We start from the raw sequence: 27,687 nt of genomic DNA, 5'->3' as shown, positions 1-27,687 counted from the left end.
TAAATTATTGACAGTATTGATCATTGCTGATTATTGATAAGAAATATAGATAGACGGATATGAGGGATTGTGTAAAATTTCAATGTTGAAAAATATAATTAATAATAATAATATCGAATGACCTGGCTGGCTCAGGTCTGGTGTCAGAGTTTTCAGGTCGCAACTGATCAATTTCAAGGCCTCTGACATGACCTAACGACTGCTTTTTAGGCAGCCGGGACCGACGGCTTAACGTGTCTATCCGAAACACTGGAGTGGCCCGAGATAAATCTTTTATTATATTTATTTATTAATTAAAAATACATAATTTTTTGAGATATTTGAAAAATATTGATTCAAGTTATTAAGTTTTATTAAAAGACGAAAAAAAATAATGGATTTGATATCCGCATAAATCAACTTGACAGTTATGCAGCTTTTAGGCGGCCTGATCTGTTGTGTTAATGACATTTTCATGATCTAAACAATCCATAAAAGGCAGTCAAGTAACAATAGTTTATACTGCATGATCTACTCTTGTACCTTTGGTTATTAATAAACATGAAGATTACGGTATTCTCAACATGAATTTATTATTCTTGGGAAAACACTCTCGTGTACCACAGAAATTGTAAATGAATATTATCTGTATTTGAATTACATTATCTACCTACTTCATTATCAGTGTTTAAAAATCATCTCATTTGGCTACTTATGTAAAAATCTTTTGAAGTTTCTAGATACGATAATAGTGTCCCAACCATGTCTACATAGTCTCTATATATGCATGATAACAAAGCTAATTTAAACTATGATACTGCGTAGGCATATTCTCTCTCCCATTCAAACTCTATATCTCGTATAAGTTACATAAGTTGAAATCTATCGTTCTCACTCTCGATTAAGAGAGTGTTGGTTCCTGTTTATCTTGTTGTTGTTAGGCGCTGTGCATTGCACTGCACTACACTGTCATTTAAGCCCATGTCTTTCATTGCATCACTCAGGCCGATCGTTGTCAATAGAAATTTCTCTAGGTTCAGTAAACAAGTATTGGTGACTCCACGTTGTACATTTCTGATCAACAATAAAAAAGGTTAGTTATATTTTACGTTAGTACTTGTGAATTTTCTATTTATGATAGCTTATAACGTACTAAGACTTGTTCCGTATTTATTTTACAGCAGCTCATTATCATAATATAATATCAGGGATATAAAATATAAAGATTGAAGCAGAAGGTTTTCATAAAATAATAAATAATAACAAAATATTTTTTCACATAATAAATACAATGGTCACAGCCTGAATATTCTTGTTGGACTATTATTAAATCAATTAACAAAATACCTTATGAAGAAATAAGCTATGAAAATGAGGAAACATTAATTCCTACCATATTATCACTCTTATCAATGTGAATTATTCAATTTTTCAATCGATATGTTACTGCTGTTTCATAGGTCCAGTATTAGCTAATATTATCATTATTTTGTCATTGGACAAATTTTCTATCAAATTATTGTGTACAAATGAGTTAATAATCTGAATCAATGATTTTAGCTCAATTCTTATTTTATTTCACTCTAGTGAGAAGAAAATAGATGGTGACGTCACCAACCAACAAAGAATACTTATTCTCATCCAAGGTCTGTAGAAAGCCATTTCTATAGACCTTGTTCTTATCCAACTACAAATTTACAATAAATGTCATAATTTTATGACATATCCACGCAATATCTTATCCTAATCGAATAGCTTTGAAGAAGGAATTCGAAAACACAGCCTCCCGCTGAAATATTTAGTGTACGTACACGGTATCATAATTAGAATTCCATAAATGGATTAGAATAAAAAAAGTGAAATCCATCAAGGATATTTTATTTTCCAGCCTTTCTTACTCATAATTTGGTTAATATAGCCATGATAGTTCTACGGTCCATAGTAATTATTTTTTCAATTTATAATGTTCTAGCCTATTCTTTTTTCATTGTATATTGTGATTGATGAATATTATTCTTCAGAAGAAGCCAGGAAACACCAGATGCAATTTCACTATAAAATTACCAAAATATTGCTTTCAGAAATGTCACAAACACGTGAGGATGACGCGAAATCTATAACAATGAAGAAATTAACACCCGAGTATCTAGACGAGGCTCTCCAGACATTGAGTGTCGGATTCTTTCCATACGAAAGTATCAGTTTAGGTAAGGGGTTTTGTCACTATATTCAGTTTCATTTTTTTCTGATGATAATGCCCACATGAGTTTCAGCTTGTTTTTGCGTGCGTCGCCTTAGGTCTTTATGCTTTCTCAGGTGTCACGTTGTAAATCCGTAGACCTCTATACAATTTTCATTTTTGTTTTCACGCTCCAAATTTTCCAGTATTGATTATAAATGTTTTTAATAATAGATTTACATTTCTGTGCCGTAGAGAGGACCTGGAGTTGTAACTCAATTAAGGCAATCAATAAATTGATCTTTATCTAAAAATGAAAACCCCGACATTATAGCTTAAAACCCCTATTATAGCTTATAATTAAGCTCATGTGTTGTGGCTGAGTTTTTGATCATGTTAATCGACTCTGTATACTTGATGTTTTGAACTTAGTATTGCTTACCTCACTGGTAGCTTATGATACATTATTGGTTTAACTTATTTCAATTAATATAAATTTAAGTGATTATTTTTCATGAATTTTTTATTCCATTTTTTTCAATTGAAGTAGCCTTCTATTCTCAATCGTATTTCCAATGTAATAATGTGAGAAATATTTTTTCAATAGCTATTGTTAAGGATCAAAACATAGTGCAACAGCGAAGATAGGGTAGAAGGTAAAGGAAGTGAACATATTTATATATATATTATATGCATTACATCCAATGCTTGGATTACATCCAAGCACTCCACTGTGCTGCTTTCACTTAAAAAACTATAATTATCAATTCAAGTTTATTCTATTTTCCAATCAATTCTTAACAACACCAAGTACATATCCATGCAATCCGCTATGCTGTTTTCACTTATAATACAATTACAAATTAAAGTTTATTCTCTTATTAATTCTTAACAACCCTTTCATGACTGAACATTTATCAATTCAATATAGGTAACTTAACCTATTTTATCTTCAAATAATTGTTTGTGGAAAAATTTCAAAAGTTGGTAGAATGTTTCAATGTAAATGATTGATTGTATTTTTCAGGCTGTTCCGTAAATTCGAATGCCAAAGCTTGCCGGGAGCTGGAAAAGCTAGCTGCTCTCACTGCCGAGGATAAGGCTTCATTCGTTGCAATAGATTCCAGCACAAATAAAGTGATTGGAGCACTTTTCAACAAAATTCAAAAGAAATGTGATACTGATGCTCCAAGCTTTTTCGAACATTTCAGAGATGATCATTGTCAAGAAAGTAATTCCAAAGCACTAATCGATTTTATGATTGAGATGGACAGTTTTATTGATATATTTTCAAAATTTCAAGTCGATCAAGTGTTGGAACTGATGTTCATTGCCGTTAATCCAGAATACAGGAGAAGAGGGATTGCTACATCACTGATTGACTTCTCTTTGGATGTCATCAAGAAGGAGAATAGTGCTATAAAACTTGCTTCTAGTTTGGCAACTTCATCATTCACGTATAAAATTCTGAAGAAACTGCATTTTGAAGAAGTGTTGAAAAAGGAGTTGAATGATTTCAGTTTCAACAATGAACCATATTCTAGTAAAGTGGATTGCTCAGTTCATAATACAGGACTTGTCCTTTTTGTGAAGAAAATTCAATAAATGATACTCATATATATGTTTTGTTGGCTTGTACTGTTGTTGCTGTTAATTGTAGAGTTCGATATTTTAAACTGGTTCTTTTAGTTTTAGTGAGAAACTCAGCATGTTATAAATTCTATTGATCTATATTTAATTTAGATAAGAAACAACATTTTTGAAAACAACTATGAAACTTTCAATAGGTGCTCCTACTACTCAATTCTCTACTTGCCTTTTCGGAAATTTTGATAAGTACATGGTTTATGAAGGGTTGTTGCACCTTTCAGTCTTCTAATATGCTATATCTGGAAGTGGGGTCGAATCCCGCCGGTAGGCATGGACGTTTGCAATCATCTCATCATATCACCCACACTCATGCTAAAAGCTCATGTGAGAGCATCATCCGCAATAAAAATTAATATTTTATAAAACTTTAATATAATTATAGCCTACCGTACTTTTGAAAAACAAGAATAGGCAAATAAAAAATATCCTAAAGCTTTTTTATGAGATTTTACTTCCATAAAATGTTGAATAAAAGATTTATTTTTAAATAACTAAAAAAAAGAAGGAGCACTTCACTTTACTTCTGTATAGTCTTTACCAGCAGCCAGGGCTGCGCGGGAATCGTCCTTAATGAACAAAAGCTAGGAGAGCTAGCAAAATTAGGAGAAGCAGAGGATTTTTTATGGAAACATTACTGCACTGTGACGCACGCCTACAGCTCACGAACTATGTTTTCACATTATTTGACAGGATCTATCCAGGAAGACCTAGCCTTGATCTTGATCATGTTATTTTATAAAAGATGTTCTACCAATTCTTGGCAAAATGATTTGATTTCTTGTTAGACCATTACAGTAGACTATACTATTATGTGGGACACATTATACCAACAATATAGTATATTTTTTCCCCATAGGCCGGGTCGCACAACAGCCGATTAAATTTTAATCGTAATTAATTTCATGAGAACCAATCAGAGAAGGCGTTTTTGTAAAAGACGGCTTCTCTGATTGGTTCTTATGGAATTAATCAGGGTTAAAATTTGACCGACGCATGGTCTAATAAGCTGTCAAATCTTTGATAAGGTTGGTCAAAGAGATTTTATAAAGTATTTGACCATTTAGCCAACCTATAGTGCATTGTCTGTTTCAAGTACTGCAATTGGCTCAAAAAAAATTTTAATATAAATAATTTATTATTATTCAAGAATTTTCAATTATAGAAATGACATTGTATAGTGAGGTCCACGTTATAATGGCAGTGGAGAAAGATAGGAGAACAACGTTGCCGATCGTCTGTCTTGTCAATGCAAGACCCTCTGTATATGGAGGGTAACCAAAGAAGTTATAATAATATTCACTGATACCGGAGGGTAACTGATACCGGTTTATTAATGTAATACTACGTGTTCATTCTCGTTTAAAAAATTAATTATATTTTATCAAGCAAAAAATTATATTATTTAATAATTTTATAATGAATATTCATAATGAGGATTAAATATTTTTCAATTAATTATATTTTTAAATTTCTGAAAAACAATCTGGCAACAGAGCAAAGCAAGAAAGAGGTAGCCCTATCCGCTTTGTTGAATGATAGACAAGGATGTAAAAAAAATTATAGCAATAAAATTGCTAATCAATACTGCCATTATAACGTATACCTCACTATACTTGACAAAATTCCCACCTGGAGCGCTGAAGAAAACCTTGTTGCGACAGTTAGAGGCTATTACCTACTTTTCTGTTTTTCGGGTCTGTGTCTGTTTCCTTTTTTGGTTAGAAAAATTTATATTTTGATGATTTGTGATTGTGTTGTGTTGAGAATGGTGAATTTGAATGAGGTTTGAATTTTTGGACTATAAACTAAAACTTGCTGCAATCTAATCCAACAGTTTTCAATAAATACTTTATATTACATTCATTGCTGAAAATTCTAAATATGATTCGGTTACATAGACCTAGAAGAGATAATATTGAACAACAATGTTTGGGCTTACCTGTGCTTGTGAATAAATAAGTGACATTACTCTGCTATTTTTTACATAAAGTTTTAAATTTGGTAAGTTTTGGATTACTGAAGACTTTGATTTTAACTGTAATAGATTAATTTTTGAATCATTGCTAACATTGAATGTGAACTTTGGCCTTAACTGGATTGTTTTTCACAGAAAAACTGAAATGGCTGTTTTTAAAAGTTTCGATTTTGACAGCAGCATTTCAGACCAAGAATATCTTATTTCTTGCGCACGTAATAGTAAATCAAATATTGCTATTTCAAAAGCCTGGCTTCTTACAGCAAAAACTATTTTTCCCCATGAAATGGGAATACAGTTTGAAGATTACAATTTGGAAAAGAGTTTGAAAAATACTAAAGATGCTTCAAAGTGCTTTAGCGATATGTTCCATTCATTTCCTGACGAACCATCAATTTGGGACGAGGTTACAAACATTACGGTATCACTGCAAGCTGATCAGCCAACACCAGAACAATCATTTCTAAAAGAGATGTTTAGCCATTTGAGTCCAGACATCCAACAACAGCTATTATTGGTTACTGCGAACAGAACATCAAACACTGTGGAACATTGTCATTTGATGTTACTTCTTCTACGAAGCTTTCCGTTAACAACTATTCAATATGGTAATGGTTTATTGGATACTTTAATGAGAGCACAGCAATTGAATTATGGAAATAACCCTGTCAACCAATTTAGAAAAATTCTAGTTACTGATCTGATTCCGTTGTTGATACCAGTGGAATTGCCGCTACAAGTTATCTACCGCCTCCTACTTACCACTGTTGAGTTTTATATAAACTACATTTTCAAGGGTGTCACTGAAATCGAAGGTCTCCCTGAGAGTGAATGCATAATTGAAAATCCATGGAAGAGTTTGATGGAAACATTTGAAGGAATTGTCAAGAAATTAGGTTGGGAGCTGAGTTCTATTTTTTCAAATCCTTTGAATAAAGATGCTGCATGCCAGAGAATTACCCAGTTTGTCCATGTTCACGCTATTAGATTAATTGAAGATGACCAATTAGTTATGCAAATTTTCTATTGCACTTTTCTTCTCTTTTTAAATGCATTGTATGAGTATAATACATTATTGAATGAAGGTGACATGGTAATGATTGAACTACCAGTGGATTTTTCAAATAATGCATCAATAAATGAGCCTGTTCCGAAAAAGAGGTCTCGGACAAAAATAGCTGCTGAAGAAGATATTGCTCTGACAGCAAGTCACAAAGTTACCATTGTAAGAACATTCACTGTTGCATTTAGATGTTTTGAAATGTTTCAGAACTCTGAAGTATTAAAGAAAGAGTTTTATCAGTTGATTCAAACTCTCAAATTAGAAAACTGGGTGCAAAGAATCTCCCAAGATTTTTATCTCTATAAGGGCTTGTATCATGAATGCATCGAAAAACTCATGATTCCAGATAGTGAATTGAAACACGATTTAAAATCGATTTGTGTTTACTTTTACAAGCAAGACTTTGGTGCCATGTTGGAAAGCATTGTTAGTGTTGTGGAACGTCTGTCTTCTCATTCCAAATACAACGCATTACATTCGCAGCCAAAAGATTCACAGGTCTCTCCTTTGCACAAGCCACCACCCAATGCAAAGAGACATCTACATTTCTTGCATATGAAGAAAAGACCTATTCTCCAGTACATGGCAAAATTATTGATAGTTTCTCTTCGGAAGGTGCGGCCTCGACTACAAAGTATCGATTTAGATCTTGCCCAAGGACACATTCTTGTTCTTCTCCAACTGGACTGGCCACAAGATGAACTACTTTTCAATGAGATTGTCGACGTCATTAAAATGAACAGAAGATTCTCTTACAATCTATTCATAAAATACATCATTTGTACTACATTTCTTGAAGAATTTATGTATTTATCAACTGAGCGCGGTGGAAGTGTAGCACTGGACATCTTGATTCCCACATCTAATCAGCTTCTCAACCAGAGACGAATGTCAACACGTGGAGTCGACAAAGGGGCAAAGGAAGATTTCAAAATGGCCATGAGGAGACAAACTGCTCGCATAAATGAGAACATTGAAACTCTTTTAATTCAGTTCATCGTTAATGAGAAGGACGCTATCAGACATTGTTTGAATTCTCAGCGTACTGATTTGTGAATTTTTAATTGCATATTATTCTGTTATGTTCATGTGCCACAGTTGAGCTTATTTATGAATTTTCAATGTTACTGAAATTACTGACTTATTTTAAAGCTTATTTTTTATCCAATAATGATGAAACAATTAATTCATTTTCATGTTTATTTATGGTACAAATTTATACAGCCCAGATCTAGAAAAGTATTAACTGTAAACCAAACTTGATATTATTCAGTTCCAAAAATAGTAAATTATCGTGCATGTTGCTCTTATAGAAAATTTATATTATTGGATGATCATCGTTGCTAATTTTTAATTAAAGTTTTAAAGATCTTATATTTTAAATTAATATATTATAAGTTTATAATTCCAAACTCTTATCATTTTACATGAATGCTTCGACTGAATTATTTGAATAATAAATTCATTAGTTTGTAAAATGTATTTGTTCTTTTATCACCACGAATCTCATTCATCGATAGGGAAAAAGTCACTTTGATGAATCCCTGGAAACTTGTTATCTTCTCATTTATCAATATTGATATTAATTAATTGGGTTATAATATTATTATGCTTATTGCGAATTAAGTGTCCTCTGATGAACTCAATTCAGTAAATAATTTTCAGTTCATATGTTAACAACTATTAATGTTTTAAACTGGCTTGGCAAATGCATTCAGTTATATTAAATTAATGATGAATGGAAAAATTATAGCTCTTGACTAATTGTTTGGTTTTTTCAGGGGCCATGGACTCTCATGTCTGTAAAAATTTAAGATGAATACTTGTGGATGAAAAAACTTTATTGATATTGAGAAGACTTACAAGGATCCTAGGATTGATCGAGTGGGATGCCATTATACAAGGTGAATTTTATTAGCCAGGATTGGTTTAATTCCAGCTCTTTTTTGCCTTCAATGTTCTCTATAGTATTAATGCTTTTAGCTTTTTTTAAATAACATCCTCTCAAAATGTTTAATCAAGCTTACAATAATAATAAATGCATTTACAAATAACACTTAACCAAATTATAGATTATAGGGGTGATTCCAATAATAGCGTTTAGTGCAGTATATTATGTACCTACTGTATGTATATCCCATAGTAAATATTCTATGGTTCCACAAAAGCCGGTTAAATCAATTGAGATCAAAATTCAACCGGCACTATACATTTATTTCACAATAGTGCAACCTATATCTACAGCAGAACACGTAGGGTAAACTAGCCCACGTTGGGACACCAAAATTCAAACAGCTATAACTTGGACAGAAATAAAAAAATTCTTCATTTTAAAATTATATATTTATTGTATTTGCTTACTCTTTCATTCTTGAGCATGACAACTGCATTGATTTTTTTATTGCTAACAAATTTTTTTGGGAGTGTCCCAACCTGGGCTTAAGATCAGCCCACGATGGGACATCCCTTGTCCAGGTTGGAATATTGAATGAAAAATAAGCAATTCATTATTTTTGTTAATTTGAAAACATTTTCGATCCTACATTTCAATCATAAATATTAATAGTATAAATGCATTATTTGATTTTTTTGAAAATTTTAAAATCTCAAAGTGTGTTTGAATTAAGCTGGGCTTACACCAAAGTTATTAACAAAATGTTAATAACTTAATCCTTAAAGATTCTATTAGATTGAACGGAACTTGACAAACACATATGTTCATCATGTGTATGATAAGTTATATTCAATCTAATAGAATCTATAAGGATTAAAGCGGTCGTCACACCAACGTCTGCTAGCGGTAGCGAGCTCGCTCCCGCGGAGGTAGTTTTTCTGGAAGCAGTTCACACCAAAAAACGTCCGCCAGCGGTAGTTTGGTTTTGCTCTTGTTTTGATGAGGCTGGTTCTCTAGAAGTGGGGGAAGGCCGGCAACCAGGGCGCTACCGATGGCGAAGTTCTGGAGTTCGCTTTCCATGTTATAAGATTGGCCACGTCAGACCGAGCTCACTACCGCTAACGGTACTCCCACTAGGAGACGTTTCAAAAGTTCGCCTGGCTCGCGAAGTGAAACTACCGCCGAGGTACCCCCTCCGCGGTAGCGAGCTCGGTGTGACCTGCACAACTTAATAACATGGAAGGCAAGTTTTTTGACTTCGCTACCGCCGCGGACGCGAGCTCGGTGTGACCTGCCCTTAAGTAACATTCTGTTAATAACTTTGTTGTAAACGCAGCTTTAGGCTACCTCTGAAGCTACATTACAGGCTATAATCATATAACATATTTATTTATAATTTATTTCATTGACATGTAGCCTACTTTAAGTAAAATAAGATTCAGAAGCAATGATCATAGTTGTATCATGAGCATATTTTCATGATTGCAGTGGTCATATGGCTTTGGGTGTAAGTGTACGTCCAGTGCCAACATGCCTGTCATCAAATTTTTGGTTGGGATCGATTTAGTATGTTATTTTGAGTACAAAATCACAAAAATTAAACGGCGGTCACTATTGTTTTTAAAATAAACTAAGTTCAAAGTAGCACAATTTAACATGCATTAAACCTATGAGTAGCAGCCATTTTGATTATCGAAATCATCAAATTATGATATTCCTAATGTAAGTTTTCCTAACCCAAAGCTTTTCCTAACCAAAACTTTTCTAACCTAAAGCTTTTCCTAACCTTAGCTACTTATGGCTGCTACTTATAGGTTAAATGCATGTAAAATTGTGCTACTTTGAACTTAGTTTATTTTAAAAACAATAGTGACCGCCGTTTAATTTTTGTGATTTTGTGTTCTTCTTTTTCTTCTTCTTTGGCTGTACCTTATCCCATTTAAATGGGGTCGGCATTCCTTCCTCTTAGTCTGCCTCTCCACAAAGCCCTATCCAATGCTTCCTCTCTCCTCCAACCACTCTCCCGCAAGTCAGCCGCTATTCCATCTCCTCACCTCATCCTAGATCTACCTCGTCCTCTCACACCATCCAAAACCAAATCCTGCCCTCTTCGTCCAGCATAATCCTCCTCCCGTCGCTGAACATGTCCAAACCACCTCATCCTTGTCTCCTGCATTTTCTTTTCCAGTGGTCCAACTTTTACAGTGCCTCTGATCAATTCATTTCTTATTTTATATCTTCTTGTAACCCCACACATCCACCTTAACATTCTCATCTCAGTCACTTCCATCTTTCGTTCCTGTTTCTTTGAAATGGGCCATGTTTCTGTTCCATACAGCATAGCTGGCCTCACAACTGATCTATACACTTTTCCCTTCATTTGACAATTCACTCTCTTATCACAAAGAACACCACTCATTTTTCTCCAGTTCATCAATCCACAATTTATTCTATGCTGTATTTCCACATCAAGCCCTCCATCTCTCTGTACACTTGAACCCAGGTACTTGAAACTTGCAACTGGTTGGAGTTGGTTTCCTTCAAGCTGTAAGGGTAGCCCATCATTGTTTCCCAATACCATGTACTCTGTTTTTGATTGGCTAATTTTCAGTCCCCTTTCCTCCAGCTTTCAGTCTTTCTCCAGCTTTCCAGCCTTTCTTCCAACTGATCTTTGGTAGGTTCACAGAGCACGATGTCGTCTGCAAATAGCATGCACCATGGTGCTAGCCTCTTGACTGCAGCACCCACTACATCCATGAGCAGATCAAACAGATATGGGCTAAGTGCTGAACCCTGGTCAAGGCCAACTTGCACAGGAAACTCTTGGTTCCTCCCACACTGGTTCTCACTCGAGTGATGACTCCCTTGAACATCTCCTTCACCAATCGAACATACTTCTCTGGCACACCTTTTCCTCTCATACTTCGCCAAATCTCTTGCCTGGGCACCCTGTCATAGACTTTTTCCAGGTCAACAAATGCCATGTGCAGCTGAGACAGCTCTCTTGCCTTCTCCACCAGCTGCCGGAGAGTAAATATTGCATCAGATTCTGTTGTTCCTCTTCCTGGCATAAATCCAAATTGCTCCTCACTGATTGTGGTCTCTTGTCTTAGTCTCTTCTCAATAATCCTCTCTCAAGCCTTCATTGTATGAGACATTAGCTTTATGCCTCTATAATTATTGCACTCTTGGACATCACCTTTACCCTTGTAGATGGGAACCAATACACTACTTCGCCATTTATCTGGCATTTTCTCTTGGTCCCATATTTTTGTCAGGAGATTCCACAAAAAATCAACTCCCTCCTCCCCTAAGCACTTCCAGGCTTCAATTGGGATTTGATCCACTCCCACAGCTTTCCCATTCTTCAAACTCCCAATGTGTTCAAAATAATAAATAACATATTAAATCGATCCCAACCAAAAATTTGATGACAGGTATTTTGGCACTGGACGTACACTTTAGCCTGGCTTTGTTTTAGACAGAATAACTGGATTAAAAATAAGAGTACAATAATGTTCTATGCTTCTATGTGTCAAAATCTTCATAAAATGATAAAGAAGGCATATTAGCTGTGATACTTTTCATAGTTTCTAAGAATGGTATATTTTTAGAGTAAAAATTAAAATTCCTCTTTTCAAAAAAACTTTGAGGCTACAAAAATAAGTTTTCATTTTTTTCTTAAAACAACTTGTGCTAGAGCCAAAAATTATGTCTGTAAATAAGGCTATGAACAGCTGATTAAACAACCCAGTCGTTGTCAAATTAACACTCACTGATTTCCCACAACTTGAAGTGTCCCAACCTGGGCTAGTTTACCCCACGGTATTTAGATGAAACTTTCTATTTACCGTGGTTTACCCTACATTTGAAAAAATGTATAAAATTCAATCAGCGCTCTGCGAATCTTGACAAATTCAATGAAAGGGTAGTATAGAAAGTTACAGTATTTTTGCATTAAAAGTGTCTGAAAGTTAGTCATAGATGCATAAGTTTTCTTCTAATTGACTGACTTCAGCAACCAGCATGCTCACATAATAGGCTGGCCACTAACGACAGACAGGACATGGATAAAGAACATGTGTTTACACATGTTTAGTCATCAGCGAGAGGCTTCTAACATAAAATAAACAACCAATACCGTAACAATAAATAAACTACTGGAGAATTACAAATTATAATGATACAAAAATGTTTTAACCTCAAATAGAGTAGCGAAGTAAAAATAACAACAAACCGAAGATACAAAAACCCAATCTCAAAAATTTTGTTCGAAGCCTATGTTCGACAGGCTTGTCCTGTAGTTAGTGGCCGGCCCTACTGATCGCCAGTAAATTCCCGCCTCTATATACCCTGTCTATATAGGCTCCTAATACAATCCAGGCTGGCAATAAAATTGTCCGAGCGAGGTTCGGAGCATCAGTTCTTATTTTATTTTTCATGTTATGCAACGTATATAATACAATATTAATACAGGTCATTTCTTCAAACAATACACATCATAAATACATTAAAAATGTCACCTCAATATACATGTAATATAGTCTAAATAATTAAAAAACAAAGTTAATATCACAGATGGAATTGAAGTTGAATAAACTAAAAACAGTGGAATCAAAAGTCTCCATTACTTGAAATGTAAAGATCATACAGTAAATTTAAATTTTGAGTTTCTACTTAACCACAATATTGTAATTAATAAATTAATGAATCAAAAGTTCACCAATGTCATTAAAACATCTCTCACTTAACCACAATTTCAATTTTCTCTTGAAGACTATTTCAGAATTCAGTTATCGAATTTCAATTGGAATAGCGTTATACACTTTTTTGGTCATATGCTGTGGGCTCGCCTAAAAAACCTGGCTCTGTGGGTCTCTGCAAGGGTGGCGTGGCGGTTTTCTAAACATCACTCTGATGGCTCTCTTTTGGGTAAGGATGACACGACGTCCATGGATTGAAGCTCCCCATGCAACTATACCATAAACTAAAAGGGGCTCAAAGTAGCGATGGTAAGCCATGGTAACAACATTTCCATCAGACATCCTAACCAATTTGTGAAGAGTGTAAATAGCTGAATTTAATTTCTTTATAAGGATCTCTACATGTGGTCTCCAGGTCAGGCACTGATCAATGAATACGCCAAGAAACTTAGTGTTCTCCACCCGTTCAACAGCAGCATCACACATTCTAAATTGAAGTAATGCGTGTTCTTGTTGCTCTTTGATCGAAAAGTTAATGAAGCTAGTCTTTGAGACATTAACTAGAAGTTCATTAGCCCTGCAACATATTTCAACATCCCTCAAGACATTTTCCGCACTAGTCTTCAAGCTCTCTGGTTCCTCAGATGTTATGATGAAATTTGCATCATCTGTAAAGAGTATAGTTTGTGCCAAAGGGACATTCGCGGGCAAATCATTAATGAAAACAAGGAAGAGCAATGGCCCCAAAGTAGAACCTTGTGGCACTCCTCTCTTTACAGCCTGGGGTTGTGAGCGATGAGGATAGTTCTGAATTCGATCCGGCTGAACCTCCAACCTTACAGCTTGGAACCTGTCTCTCAGATAAGACTGTATCAGCTGCAGGAAGTTCCCCCGGACACCACAATAACCAACCCAGCTTATCAAAGAGAATATAATGAGCATGTCAAATGCCATTTTTAAATCCACAAAGAATCCAGCCATCTTCACGCCACCATCCAATGAAAGATAGAACTCATCCAAAAGCATATTTATGGCATCAACTATTGCCTTATTCCTTCAGAATCCGAATTGATTTTTATGCAGTACATTTCCCATTTGAAGGTGTCTGTGAAGCTCATCATAAATGGACCTTTCAAAGATTTTAGAAAATGATGATCGCATTGAAACTGGCCTAAAATTTTCAATAAGCTCCTTTGATCCTGTTTTATGGAGTGGCCTGACTTTGGCAGTCTTGAATGAGGATGGAAAGATTCCTGATGACATAGACAAGTTTAAAAGGTAAGTCACAGTATCCGCGACATAGTGAAAGAAATCTTTCATTATTCGTGATGGAACACCATCCAAACCACTGGACAACTTACCCTTTAGAGATCTTACCATTTTCTTTACATCCTCTACAGATTTAACTGTCACATCATTCACTTGACAGTTTCCTGAATCCGCCCTCTCTAACAAGTTCATATAATTAGCATCATGTTTTCCAATGATATGTGGTCTGTCCTTGGCGAAAAACGTATTGAATAGATTGGCTATTTCACTTGGTGACTCAGCAGTGAATGATTCATTCAATTGTAATTTATAGCTGTTCACTCTATTATTATCTTTTATCTCTTTTTTAATCACATCCCAGATTGCTTTTGGCTTATTTTCTGATGAACTAATCAGTCTGCTGGCATATTCTGTTCTTAATAAACGTATCTGTGACTTTATTTCAGTAGATATTTGCTTATATCTATGCTTTAACACAATATCATTGGGATAAAGTTTTGTAAACAGCTGAATACCTCTCTTACAGGAACATAAATAATTCAGATATGGGCAAGACAATTTACAGTTTTTGATTTCTTCTTTACTTTGAGTTTCTTGAGAGGAAATGCTTCATTGAAAGCCGCAGAGTACATTTTCATGAATACAGCCAACTTATCATTGATGGTCCCTGGTATAAGTTGTAAAGGCCTACAGCTCCAATCACAGTTCTTCAAACTCTGTTCAAACTTTGTCCTATTTTCTGCCGAGAAAACTCGCTTTACAAGAAACTCATCTCTGTTGTAGTTTATCACGTACACCCTGAGTAGCTTCAGAGGTGGGTGATTGATACCCAGGTGTTGCTCCTGGATGACTTAGCTCAGTCGTAATGTGGGCGGGGAAAGGAGGCAAGTCGAAGTTCCTCTTCTTTCTTCTTTGTGCTTCAGCTGGCGTGGACAGCACCTCCTGGTGCTTCTGACGGCGTGAAGGTCGCTCTCTTCTCTGATGACACCACTTTGATGTAATTTTGTATTGGCCTTACGGCCTCGGTTCCGCTCCAGTGTAGTAGGAAGAGGAAGGATTGACATGATAGGGACGGCAGACAACGGTCCGCTGTGCCCTGGGGAGATGGAAGAATAGGGACGGCAGACAACGGTCCGCTGTGCCCTGGGGAGATGGAAGAATAGGGACGGCAGACAACGGTCCGCTGTGCCCTGGGGGGATGGAAAGATAGGGACGGCAGACAACGGTCCGCTGTGCCCTGGGGAGATGGAAGAATAGGGACGGCAGACAACGGTCCGCTGTGCCCTGGGGAGATGGATAGATAGGGACGGCAGACAACGGTCCGCTGTGCCCTGGGGAGATGGAATACTTGATGTTCAATTGCCTAATCAGGCTGTTCAGCTGACTATGTTTGCCATTTATAGGTCTCTGTCTACGAATATTGATCTCTTCATCGATCGATGGCTTAGATAAATGTTTACATAATTTTCGTGATCATAGGAATATCGTGCTACTTGGTGATCTGAATATAGATTTGATTTCCAACAGTAGAACAACCAACGAATATTTTAACACTATGTCCACATATGGTTTTAAATCGTATATAAACAAGGCTACCAGAGTACAGCTCAATTCAGTATCATGCTTGGATCATATATTCTTAAAAAATACTACATTCGATTCAAATGAAATCCGTGGTATTATTTTTGAAACTAATGTAAGCGATCACTACTCTACATGTCTTCAACTAAGCACGCCCAGTGCCGTGGTAACCGAAGGAGTTCCAAATCACAGAGTTATGATTGATTTTGAATCTCTGGTAAAGAGATTGAATTCCGAAAAGTGGTTTGATGTCTACTGCGGTGCTGCTGAAGAGTCCACTATTGTTTTCATTAATAAAATAAATACATACATACAAAATGCCTCTACAAAAAATCAATACCTCACAAACTCAGACCATTAAAAATTGGATTACTAAAGGACTTATTAACTCAATTCGCACTAGAGATAAAATGCACAAGATGCTCACTAAACAACCATTAATACCAGGCTCAAAAGAGAATATACCAAATACAGAAACTTATTAAATAATTTGATAAAACAATGTAATCTGAAATATTACAAAAATAAAATCAAAGAATCTAAGGGTGATAGTAAAAAACGTGGAACTGCATAAATGAGATGATAGGCAGTAAACAGAACACATCTAATCCTGTAATTGACCCAGAAGTCTTGAATAATCATTTTGCTAATGTAGGTAGAATCTTTGCAGAGAGATTGAAAGCATCCAACAGCAACAATCGCACACACTCTGCACACAGAAATACTAATTCACCGCATTATTTTTTTCTATTTCCTACCAACGAGGAAGAAATTTTACAATTCATTGCCTCACTTAAAAACAGTTCAGCTTCCGGTATAGATGGAATATCAAACATGACTCTCAAAAGAATAGTTAATTCTGTAGCTAAACCGTTAGCAGCTATTATAAATAAGTGTTTTGTGGAGGGTGTTTTCCCTAAACATTTCAAAGTAGCCTCTATCGTCTCACTGTTCAAGTCTGGTGATCCTCAAAATCCATCAAATTACCGGCCGATTAGTCTCTTAAGTGTTTTTTTCCAAAATAATAGAAAAAGTTATTAAAAACCGTCTGCTAACCTATCTAAAGAAACACAATATTATTCACGAAAATCAGTTTGGTTTTCAAGAAGGTAAATGCACAGAAGATGCTATTGTCAAACTTGTGGAGATCTTATATAATAATTTTAATAATAGGAAAAAGACATTGGGAGTCTTCCTGGACCTGAGTAAGACATTTGACACTATTTATTTATTTATTTATTTATTTATTTATTCCATAAAAACATAGAAAGGCTCACAGACAAACTCCAGTACGAGCCTTAATGACACATTTGATAGTGTAACGTTACAATTAAAAAAAATATATAATAATAGAAAAGAAAATAATATCGCAATTCATTAAATATTCACAATTCAGTAGGCTATAACTAATAAGATTAGAAGAGAACGATATATTGGTCAGATTCAGAAAGTTAGTAGAAGGGTATAGGGTGAAAAATATTTAAATAAAAAGAAAGAAGAAACAGTTGAAAAAAAGGAGAGTTAGTAGAGCTCAAAAATAATAATTTATTCATCAATTGAGCAGCATAATTTTTCACAAGATTTTTTGAATGTATTGAAGCGGTCATAGAAGGGGTCAAGGAATGGGTTTAGTCTATTGTACAATCTCATTGTTCTATTCAGGTAGGAATTGAAATGGTGAACGGTTCTGACAAACGGTATCTGAAATAGCATATTAAGTCTTGGTCTATTGCATGGAACATGGAAATTTAACAAATTGATGAAATCTGGCATGAATATATTATTATTTAGAATGTCATATAATAACATTAATGCTCTAATGGATCTTCTGGTTTTTAATTTTTGGACTTTAAATGTTGACCTTAAGGTTTCGGTGGAAAAAGCTATTGGACAAAATGTATTATACGTTTTGAAATAAAGATACCTCAATAACTTATTTTGAATAATCTCTAAATCATTTACGGCAGTGCTCTGTGATGGCTCCCAAACAAGTGCTGCATACTCTAGCTTGCTCCTCACTGTTGCATTATAAATATTCAATATGACCTCACATCTAGTGAAGGGCTTACAATTACGAAAGAGAAACCCTAGTGATCTATTGGCCGAATTCATGACATGAGCCAAATGATCCCTGTATTCAAGTGCTGGTCCATCAAGACTCCCAGGTCTCTCATACTCGTTACCCTGTCCAGAAAAGTATCATTTATTTTATAACTATATTGTCTGGGATTCTTTTGGCGGGTAAAGATCATGAACTTGGTTTTTGAAATATTGATTTCTAATTTATTCAATTCACACCACCTCTGAACACCGTCCAAATCCCGCTGCAAGAAAACACAATCATGAATACTAGCTATAGGCCTGAAGAGCTTAACATCATCGGCAAACAGCAGAATACGGGACTTTTCAATGTAATCAGGAAGATCATTTATTAACAATAAAAACAATAATGGGCCAAGATTTGATCCCTGAGGGACACCTGATGTGTTGGTGAAATCAAGAGACCTCTGATTATTAAATAATACATAAGATTTCCTATCAACGAGATAACTTTTAAAAAATGTAATCAGACTCTCAGACAGTCCGAAACCTTTCATCTTATTTAAAAGTACTGTGAAACTTACTGTATCAAATGCTTTTTTATAATCTAAGTAAATTACATCGACGCGACCTTGTATATCTAGCTCAGAGGAAACAGATTGGGAAAACTGCAGCAAATTAGTAACCGTTGATCGCGAAGGCATGAACCCATGTTGAAAAGGGGAGATTACAGGCTTTACGTGATTAAATACTTTACTGTAAAGTATATACTCAAATACCTTGCTTGTTGAATTCAAAATAGCAATCGGTCGAAAGTTTCCGATTATATTTTTAGCACCAGATTTGTGGATGGGTGTTATCCTAGCAACTTTCCATTTTGCAGGATATTTATTTGATTTGAGAGCCAAATTGAAGATAAATTTCAAGGGTTTAGTGAGTATATCCTTACATCCTTTTATTATATATCCTGGCACTCCATCAGGTCCACAAGAGCGTGTGGCTTTCAGGTCATCTATGGCTGAGTTGACTTCTTCATCAGAGATAAATTTTATTTGAAGTTTATCAAGAGGTGGCAAAATATGATTAATATTATTAGCTTCATTGTCATTTTCGGGAGGCGTAGTATCATTATTGTTATTGCAATTAATATAGGTTGAATGAAAATAATCAGCAAATGCCTGAGGCACCTCCTGACTGGTATATTACATCCATTCCATTCAAAACAATCTGCCACTGACCTTGATTCCTTTTTACTCCCTACGTAATTCCAGAATTGTTTCATATTGGATTTAATGTCGCATTGTAATGAGTCTATGTACCTCTGATAAGCTATATTTATTTCTGATTTTATTGACGCTCTTAAATCTATGAATTTGTTCAAGTAGTATCTGGAGAACGATTTTTTACGCGCACACTTTTTTTAGATTTAATCATTTGAATTATATTCCTTGTATACCAAACTGGATACCTAGATTTAATTATTTTTTTATTCTTTGGTATATGCAAAGTGAAGGCATTATTCATCAATTCATAGAAATAATCAAGAGCCAGATCTATATCATGAAATTCATATAAACTATTCCAATCAGAATCTCTGAGTGTTAAATAAAATTCAAGGAAATTCGCTTTTTTGAAGTTATAATACTCAATATTTAAAGGAGGCTGTTTTGGCTTTCTTTTAACGGTAAAACTAATATCCAAACTTGGATGATGAGGATCCTCTGCAAGCAGAGGACTAGTTTCATGTAAAACAACCAAAGGCAGATTACTCATAGACAAGTCAAGAGTTTTAGAGTTTGCATTTAATACATTATTGTACATCTTAAGATTGAAAAGGCACATGAAGTTTCTTAGCCTGGCATATTTACCTGTCCCCCACACAGTATTGTGACACAAGGTACCATTTATCTCACTTAGATTGAAATCTCCTACAATTAACAAATCATGAGAGTAAATTTCATTGCATCCCTCAATGAAATCAAAGAAGTCACAATAGTCAACCAGGTTAGATTCGGGAGCAAAATAAACAACACAGATAGAAACGATCTTATCTTGGATGGATAGCTTGACAAGCAGCGATTCATAGCGCGCAGTAGCACGAGAATGAATGAGTCGAGATGACCATTTATCAGCCACAGCGCAAAGAACCCCCCCACCCCAGCGCTTACCAGAGACAATCCTATCACGGTCACATCTGTAAACACGATATCGAGCATCGAACAGCTCGCTATCATGAATTTCATCACTCAGCCAGGTTTCAGTTAAAGCAACAATGTCAAAACTTTCACCCAGCACAGACTTTAGTAATTCGTGAGTCTTTGTGCGACAACCTCTAATATTCTGATAATTTAATTTAACTAAGAGAGAGTTAGAATTCAAAACAAATAATTAATTTCAAAAAAGAATAAAACAACGGCAAGAATTTGAATATTTTGCGACTGAGTAGCGGAAGACAGGAGAAACAACGGAATGGATTGATTACAGCCTTATCAGACAGTCGAAAATAAAATTCTCGTATCAGACAAGGCACTGTGTTAAACTCGGTTACCTGCAAGTTTTTCAATATCGCTATCAGTTTTGATAACGCAAATAGTTGAAGTCTCGTCTCTTCTAATCTTAATGTTACCTGTTCTATCTATCCATAGAAACTTAAAGTTCAGTTCTTTTTTAACTTTTTTTGCCTTTGCAAATAAAATAGCTCTCTCTTGACAGAGAGACTGATTAATATAAATCGGAGTATCAGACGCCAATCCCAAGTGTCTGGTTGACAGAGTCCTCTTCACACGACGCCTCTCCATGATCCTCTCCTTCACTGTACGGTGGACAAATTTCACTATAATTCCAGGCGATGGGCGGTTGTTCTTCTGCTTCAGTCGATGACAAGCAACGATCATATCCTCCTTGATAGGGACATCTAGCGCCTTTCCAATCTCCATAACGATTCCGGCGACGTTTTCGTTCTGGGAGCCAGGTATTCCATGGATTTCTAGAGTATTTGATCTTGAATACTGCTCCAAATCAGTCAATCTCACTGAAAGTTCTGTTACCTTTTTAGACAATGCCAACTTATCCGATTTGAGAGATTCAATGATTTGATTCTGCTTTTCAATGATGAGTTGTTGAGCAGATAATAGTGCGGCGTTCTCGTCGAGCTTCTCGTGACACGATTCGAGTGACTTACCCAAGTCGGTTTCGATACGCTTTAATCCAGAATCGAGTTTTTCACCCAAGTCCTTTATTAGGATTTTTAAACTTGCAATTTCATTATTCGAATCCTGACTTAACGCATCACCACCGTCGCTATAACTACGACTCAACCGACGATCGTGAGCACAATTTGAGCACAACCATTTACGTCCGGATGTTTCATAAACACTCAACTCTGTTTCACCAAAACCCACGCACTGTCCATGGAAATTCTCCCTGCACTCACTACACTGAATTTTGTTCGTAGCCTTGTCCTTCGAAGACCGCACGATCAATTTGTTGCATTTATGGCAATTCATACTGACTAGACACGCTCACTTTTAGATAGATAACGGAGCTCAATCGCTTTACGTCCGCTCTCATCAGAGTCTGATAACTAACTGATGCCACATTCTATGCTTCTGGAAAAACTGCAATGCCTAGGCATAAGAGGTGTACCCCTGGAACTTTTCAAGAATTATTTACAAGGTCGTTCCCAATTTCTGGCTATGGATGGTGTTACAAGTAAAGCTAATTTATCAGACTATGGGCTCCCGCAAGGTACAGTTTTATCACCAATTTTGTTCCTCATCTATATTAATGACATGCTTAACCTGGAAATAGAAAATTGTGAAATTTTATCATATGCTGATGACACTACTCTACTATTCACCACTAACTCCTGGAACGACATGAAAAGAGTTAGTGAAAATGGTCTCAGTAAAATTAAGGCATACTTGGATCACCACACTTTGACATTAAACACCACAAAAATTACTTATTTAACTTTCTCTCCAAATCAAACCGGCCAACCTAATCAATTCAACAATATTAAAATTCATTCACATACCTGTCTTAGTAACAGATTGGTGAACTGTGACTGCCCGATAATAGCGAGTGCTACAAAAACTAAATTCCTTGGCATAATTCTTGACCGCCATCTTAGATGGGATATACAGATAAATAGCTTATGTCGAAGATTGAGTTATCTAATTTTTAAATTTCACAATATTGGTATGCTAAAGAATAAAGATATTTCTCGTCTAGTTTAGTTTGCTTATGCCCAATCAGTACTGCAATATGGTATAATAGCCTGGGGAGGAGCCAGAAACATCCATCTCAATAAATTATTCACCATTCAAAAATTTTTAATCAAATCAATTACTTCCAAACCAAGACGTTACCCCAGCAGTGATCTTTTCAATGAGTTCTAAGTATTAACTGTCAGACAATTATATACAAAGAGTCTTTTCTTATATATAATAAAAAACAAAAATAACTTCAGACTTCGAGAGACTATGTATGATTTGAGACCATCTAGCATTACTTTTCAGAATGATCGTACAGTGTTGGACGTGTGCTGTAGGCAGTTTGTCTTTGTAGCTAAAAGACTACTGAATCATATACCTTTTGATTTTGTCAATTTCAGATTAAACAGTAGAACTAGGCATGAATTGGATAAATGTATTGTAGCATTCAAGCTCAATGAAAAACTATTTGATACAAGTAAAATTCATTTACTATAGATCCTATACTTTCTGTATTGATCAAAGATTTTCTCCTTCCAAAGTTATAATAACCTTTAGAAATAACAAATATCAAACTTTTTTGTAACTATTGAATAATGTATTCTTTTGTAGTGAATACCTTTCCCTCTTATTTTCAATGTTTTTTGAACTGATTCATGAATTAAACTACGTGATTTTTCATTTCTTTTTATATTGTATATAAATTTCAAATTGCTAAGCATAGTGGATACTGTTTACATAAATTATATGCTATGATTATCATCATTTTATAATCATGAGTTGTGCTGCTGTTCAATATTTGTAATTTATATTTTGTACATTTCTATTTTCACGAATTATTGCAATTAACTTTAACTGTCTGTATATTTAATATTAATTTCTTTCATTTTATAGAGTAGTTTTTCAACATCCTGTTTCCCTCGATATTGTTATTATGTTATTTATAGCGACTCATTCCTGCGCTCAGGTTAAACCTTTGCAGGGATTTTTTCTTCTCAATGTGTCTTGTAAATTGTCATATAAGGATTAGGTTAGACAAGTTTTGTGAAAGTGTTGTATTTTATACTGTAAATTTGTTTTTTGAAGAATAAATTATTTTGAAATTTTTGAATTTTTTGGAAGGATGGGGATGGCAGACAACGGTCCGCTATGCCCTGGGGAGATGGAAGAATAGGGACGGCAGACAACGGTCCGCTGTGCCCTGGGGAGATGGAAAGATAGGGACGGCAGACAACGGTCCGCTGTGCCCTGGGGAGATGGAAGAATAGGGACGGCAGACAACGGTCCGCTGTGCCCTGGGGAGATGGAAAGATAGGGACGGCAGACAACGGTCCGCTGTGCCCTGGGGAGATGGAAAGATAGGGACGGCAGACAACGGTCCGCTGTGCCCTGGGGAGATGGAAGGATAGGTACGGCAGACAACGGTCCGCTGTGCCCTGGGAAAATGGAAGGATAGGGACGGCAGACAACGGTCCGCTGTGCCCTGGGGAAATTGAAGGATTGGGACGGCAGACAACGGTCCGCTGTGCCCTGAGGAAATGGAAGGATAGGGACGGCAGACAACGGTCCGCTGTGCCCTAGGGAGATGGAAGGAGAGGGACGTACGGCAGCCAACGGGCCGCTGTACCAGGACAGGAGGTCAGGGACGTACGGCAGCCAACGGGCCGCTGTACAAGGACAGGAGGTCGGGGACGTACGGTAGCCAACGGGCCGCTGTACAAGGAGCAGGAAGTTTGGGAGCGGAATGCTGTGGTCTGGGGCTCGTCCGGCGTTTGAATACTCCCCCAAAGTGGAGGGGATGGAGTTGCGCCACCGTCAGAGGCGGTGGAAATCGTCTCGATGCGCGGAAGATGGTGCGCCATCGGTACCTTCCTTATCTCCGCGGTCGGCTAGCTTTGCTGATAGCCGAGCGTCTTTCAATAATATTATTAACTATTTTCTCGTCACAATTTCACTTTGTGACAAGTTCATTAGGCCATGCGGCAGTTTCACAGTAACTAGTTGCGCATAATGATCAGATGGAGCCAAAGAATGTACACCTGAAGAGACGCATTTAATTGTTGAAGAGAGGAAGCAGTTATCGAGCAAGGTCGCAGAGTGTGTTGTGACTTGTAGGAGTATCAATAACACCGGTAAATCCAAAAGCAGAGAGAAGTACACACAATTCTTGTTTGTGTGATGAATTAACTAGGAAATTCACATTGAAGTCACTAACTAGAATGATTCCCTTGAATCTTTGTTGAATCAGATCCAAGTATCTCTCCAGATCAGAGAAGAAATAGAGAATATCACCGCTGTGTGGTCTATATAAACATAAAATAATAAACTTTCTCAAACACTATTGCAGTACACTCAAATTCCAGTTCAAGTGAGCAATCAAAGACTGAAGCCAACGATGCTATTCCTTTTCTAGCAAATATTGCCACTCCCCCTCCACGCTGACCTGATCGATTTGAGAAAGATATGAGTTGAAAATTAAGCAGTTGAACCGTTTCCTGCTCACAGAGCCAAGTTTCTGACAAACAAAGAAAATCCAATTTCGGCAATGCACCCTCCTTTTGCATTGTTTCCAGTTGGAGGGTAAGTTCATTATCTTTCGAGCGAATGCTGCGAATGTTATAATGCATTATACTGATCTCATTAATGTTGGATGCTCTCCTACTTGCTTTCTGCTGACATGGTACATAAATCAAATTATTCATGTTTCTGCCGTGTCTTTCATTGGATTGAAAACTCACAAAACCCGATGCAGCAGCATCTTCAACTACTGGAGCTTGTGCACTGCTACTCCAGGAGGAGTATTGAAACCTAGAAAATCTGGTGTGGTGCACTCACACAACTTTCCTTGCCGTTATGAAAATTGATCAACTGACGCTAGTGTTCCCGCGCATCTCAAGCCTACTGCGTTTTTAAGATCTGAGCCAGCTGGTGACAGGACAATAGCACCAGACACACGAAGTCTGCTATCTCTTCATAGTTAATGATTCAATAGAATCAACAGTTGCCAACAGTTTGCAATTGAATAATCTTATTTTCTCTAATTTCGAGCTTATTTTCAATTTTAGGTAAAAATGCTACTGAACATTAATTGTAGAGATTTTTATGCTCAATCTTTTCCACTTGAATTTTTTTGTTTAAATTGTATCTGAAGCCGCCTGATAATTGGGAATCAAAAATCAAACTTTGCATAGATGGTGCAGTGCTCCTGAAATTTTCACAGATATGAGACTTGTGGCAGTTGATAGAGCTTATCAATGACTTTTTTAGGTATGAGTTTGATCAAAATCGTTGGAGCCGTTTTCGAGAAAATCGCGAAAAACCCTGTTTTTGACAACGTTTTCGCCATTTTAGCCGCCATCTTGAATTGCATTTGATCGAAATTGTTCGTGTCGGATCCTTATAGTGTAAGGACCTTAAGTTCCAAATTTCAAGTCATTCTGTTAATTGAGAGATGAGATATCGTGTACACAGACAGACACACATACACACATACATACATACATATATATATATATATATATATATATAATATATATATATATATATATATATATATATATGAAAGAATATCCCATAATTAAAGTGCCTGGTATATAAAATTTATATTGAAGTGGGGTGATGATCGTGAGGCTACCTTCGTCCCTCGTTTTAGTTATTCCATAAATGTAAATGGTAAGGAGTTCCATATAATGAACTGTCTATTGAATCAGCAACTATACAAATATATTCTACATATCTGCGATAACTGTTTTTTTTATTTATGGCTACTTTTAAATATAAATAAAAATAAAAATCTAAGTACCCATTTTAAAATTATTTAGTCACAACATGTCTCGGCTATATGATGCCATTATCAAGTCTTGATAATGTAAACTTGATAATGACATCATATAGCCGAAATATGTTGTGACTGACTAAATCATTTTAAAAAGGGGTACTTTGACTACGATAACTGATATGGTTAATATATCAATAACCAATTACCCTACGCTCATGGCGAGTATTTTGAATGGATTCAAAGAACTTTAATCATAAAACAACGATATATGAGGTAGTTAGATGAAATATATGCGAAATTATGATTTATACTTTTGAGAAAATTCCAATTAATTAAAATAAAGGAACTAATTTTCAGATTTCCTATGTATCATTGTTTTATGCTATTATGCTATACATAAAATTCTTGCTATGAGCTTTATTAGTATATAATTGTCATAATTGGATGTCATGCAGAAATTCTATTCATAATTTTTCAATCAGGCCGCCTAGAAAATTCCTAATTGTACTCCTGATGTGATCAGAAAAGAGTTGGGAAGAATATATCCCATGGGTATAATCAATAAACAAAATTTATTTGAGTTACCAGTATTAAAATATTAGATTGTGATGGGAAAGCCATCGAGAAAAGATTTTATTATTATTCAGGCGATGAAAAAGTGATAAAAAAGTTTTTTCTTAGCAATTAATTCCATTTTGGTAACATAGTATCCAAACCGAAAAACATTGAAAAATGTCACCAGTAAAAAGTTACCAAAAGCTTGGCTCTCTATCTCAAGTAACATTCACTCCATTAAGAGCTCAGATGGTTAATGATAACATATCTAATGAAAGCCAACCAAATGTTTGAGTAAGTTGAGTGATTGGAGGTGTACTTCCAAATCCAATTAATTGAAGCTGAATTGGATTGAAAAAATTAATTCGTTTAAATATTTCATTCAAGAATAAAATAATTCTTATTCTTTTGTTTCAGACGGGACTATGATTAAACAAGATATAATTTTGTCAAAATGGAATACTTCTTAATCATTTTCATATTCCTCGCACCCATCGAATGTAAAACTTCTTTTGATTTTAATTCGATCAATTTGCCTAGAGAACATTTGAAATATTATTTTAATACTTTCACCAAAATAGGTGAAGACTGTATAAATGATGAAAACTGTCGTTTTAAGGTAAGTCGTATGTGGAAAACTAGGTACCATATTTAATTTGAATTACTATTACTATATGTTTTATAGTTGCAGAGTGTCAAAGTATGAATTTATAAATTATCGAGAAATGAGGTCTAAATCAATCAATAAAATCACCGATTATGCTACATTTTAAAGAAAATTTACTCAAAGATTTGAATGCCAATCTT

General features: G+C 35.6%; 4 protein-coding genes across 6 annotated transcripts in view; 3 read left to right on the top strand and 1 right to left on the bottom strand.

Moving 5' to 3' along the window:
- The first annotated feature begins 638 nt into the window (after positions 1-638).
- LOC120350566 lies at positions 639-3,781 on the top strand. Its single transcript, XM_039424513.1, has 3 exons — positions 639-1,072; positions 2,061-2,186; positions 3,186-3,781. The coding sequence occupies exons 1-3, from the start codon at positions 961-963 to the stop codon at positions 3,761-3,763; spliced, it is 816 nt and encodes a 271-aa protein (XP_039280447.1). The 5' UTR covers positions 639-960; the 3' UTR covers positions 3,764-3,781.
- A 1,687-nt stretch (positions 3,782-5,468) lies between these two features.
- Positions 5,469-8,324, top strand: LOC111043616 (integrator complex subunit 10). Its single transcript, XM_022328609.2, has one exon. The coding sequence runs from the start codon at positions 5,929-5,931 to the stop codon at positions 7,900-7,902; it is 1,974 nt and encodes a 657-aa protein (XP_022184301.2). The 5' UTR covers positions 5,469-5,928; the 3' UTR covers positions 7,903-8,324.
- LOC111043617 (EGF domain-specific O-linked N-acetylglucosamine transferase) overlaps positions 5,484-27,687 on the top strand; it is a 34,826-nt gene continuing 12,622 nt past the window's right edge. Inside the window, exons 1-3 of one of the 3 annotated variants that reach the window (XM_022328610.2) lie at positions 5,484-5,809; positions 8,628-8,750; positions 27,298-27,499. In XM_022328610.2, coding sequence (XP_022184302.2) covers positions 27,335-27,499 — 165 coding nt within the window. In that variant the 5' untranslated portion in view covers positions 5,484-5,809; positions 8,628-8,750; positions 27,298-27,334. The remainder of the gene's footprint in view (positions 5,810-8,627; positions 8,751-27,297; positions 27,500-27,687) is intronic. The other 2 variants (XM_022328613.2, XM_022328612.2) reach the window with 2 other exon arrangements.
- On the bottom strand, positions 20,868-21,839 carry LOC111049455. Its single transcript, XM_022335529.2, has one exon. It carries the CDS (start codon positions 21,837-21,839, stop codon positions 20,868-20,870), a length of 972 nt encoding a protein of 323 aa, XP_022191221.1.

The sequence above is a fragment of the Nilaparvata lugens genome, chromosome 3, assembly GCF_014356525.2.
Source record: "Nilaparvata lugens isolate BPH chromosome 3, ASM1435652v1, whole genome shotgun sequence".
Classification (NCBI taxonomy): domain Eukaryota; kingdom Metazoa; phylum Arthropoda; class Insecta; order Hemiptera; family Delphacidae; genus Nilaparvata; species Nilaparvata lugens.
This window is presented reverse-complemented; position numbering and strand designations above follow the sequence as displayed.

Excerpts from the sequence above, each read along its gene's own strand:
- LOC120350566 (XM_039424513.1), top strand. The coding sequence starts at position 961 with ATGTCTTTCATTGCATCACTCAGGCCGATCGTTGTCAATAGAAATTTC. Across the intron at positions 1,073-2,060 it reads TCTGATCAACAATAAAAAAG|AAATGTCACAAACACGTGAG; the intron begins GTTAGTTATATT and ends TATTGCTTTCAG. Across the intron at positions 2,187-3,185 it reads ATACGAAAGTATCAGTTTAG|GCTGTTCCGTAAATTCGAAT; the intron begins GTAAGGGGTTTT and ends TGTATTTTTCAG.
- LOC111043616 (XM_022328609.2), top strand. The coding sequence starts at position 5,929 with ATGGCTGTTTTTAAAAGTTTCGATTTTGACAGCAGCATTTCAGACCAA.
- LOC111049455 (XM_022335529.2), bottom strand. The coding sequence starts at position 21,839 with ATGAATTGCCATAAATGCAACAAATTGATCGTGCGGTCTTCGAAGGAC.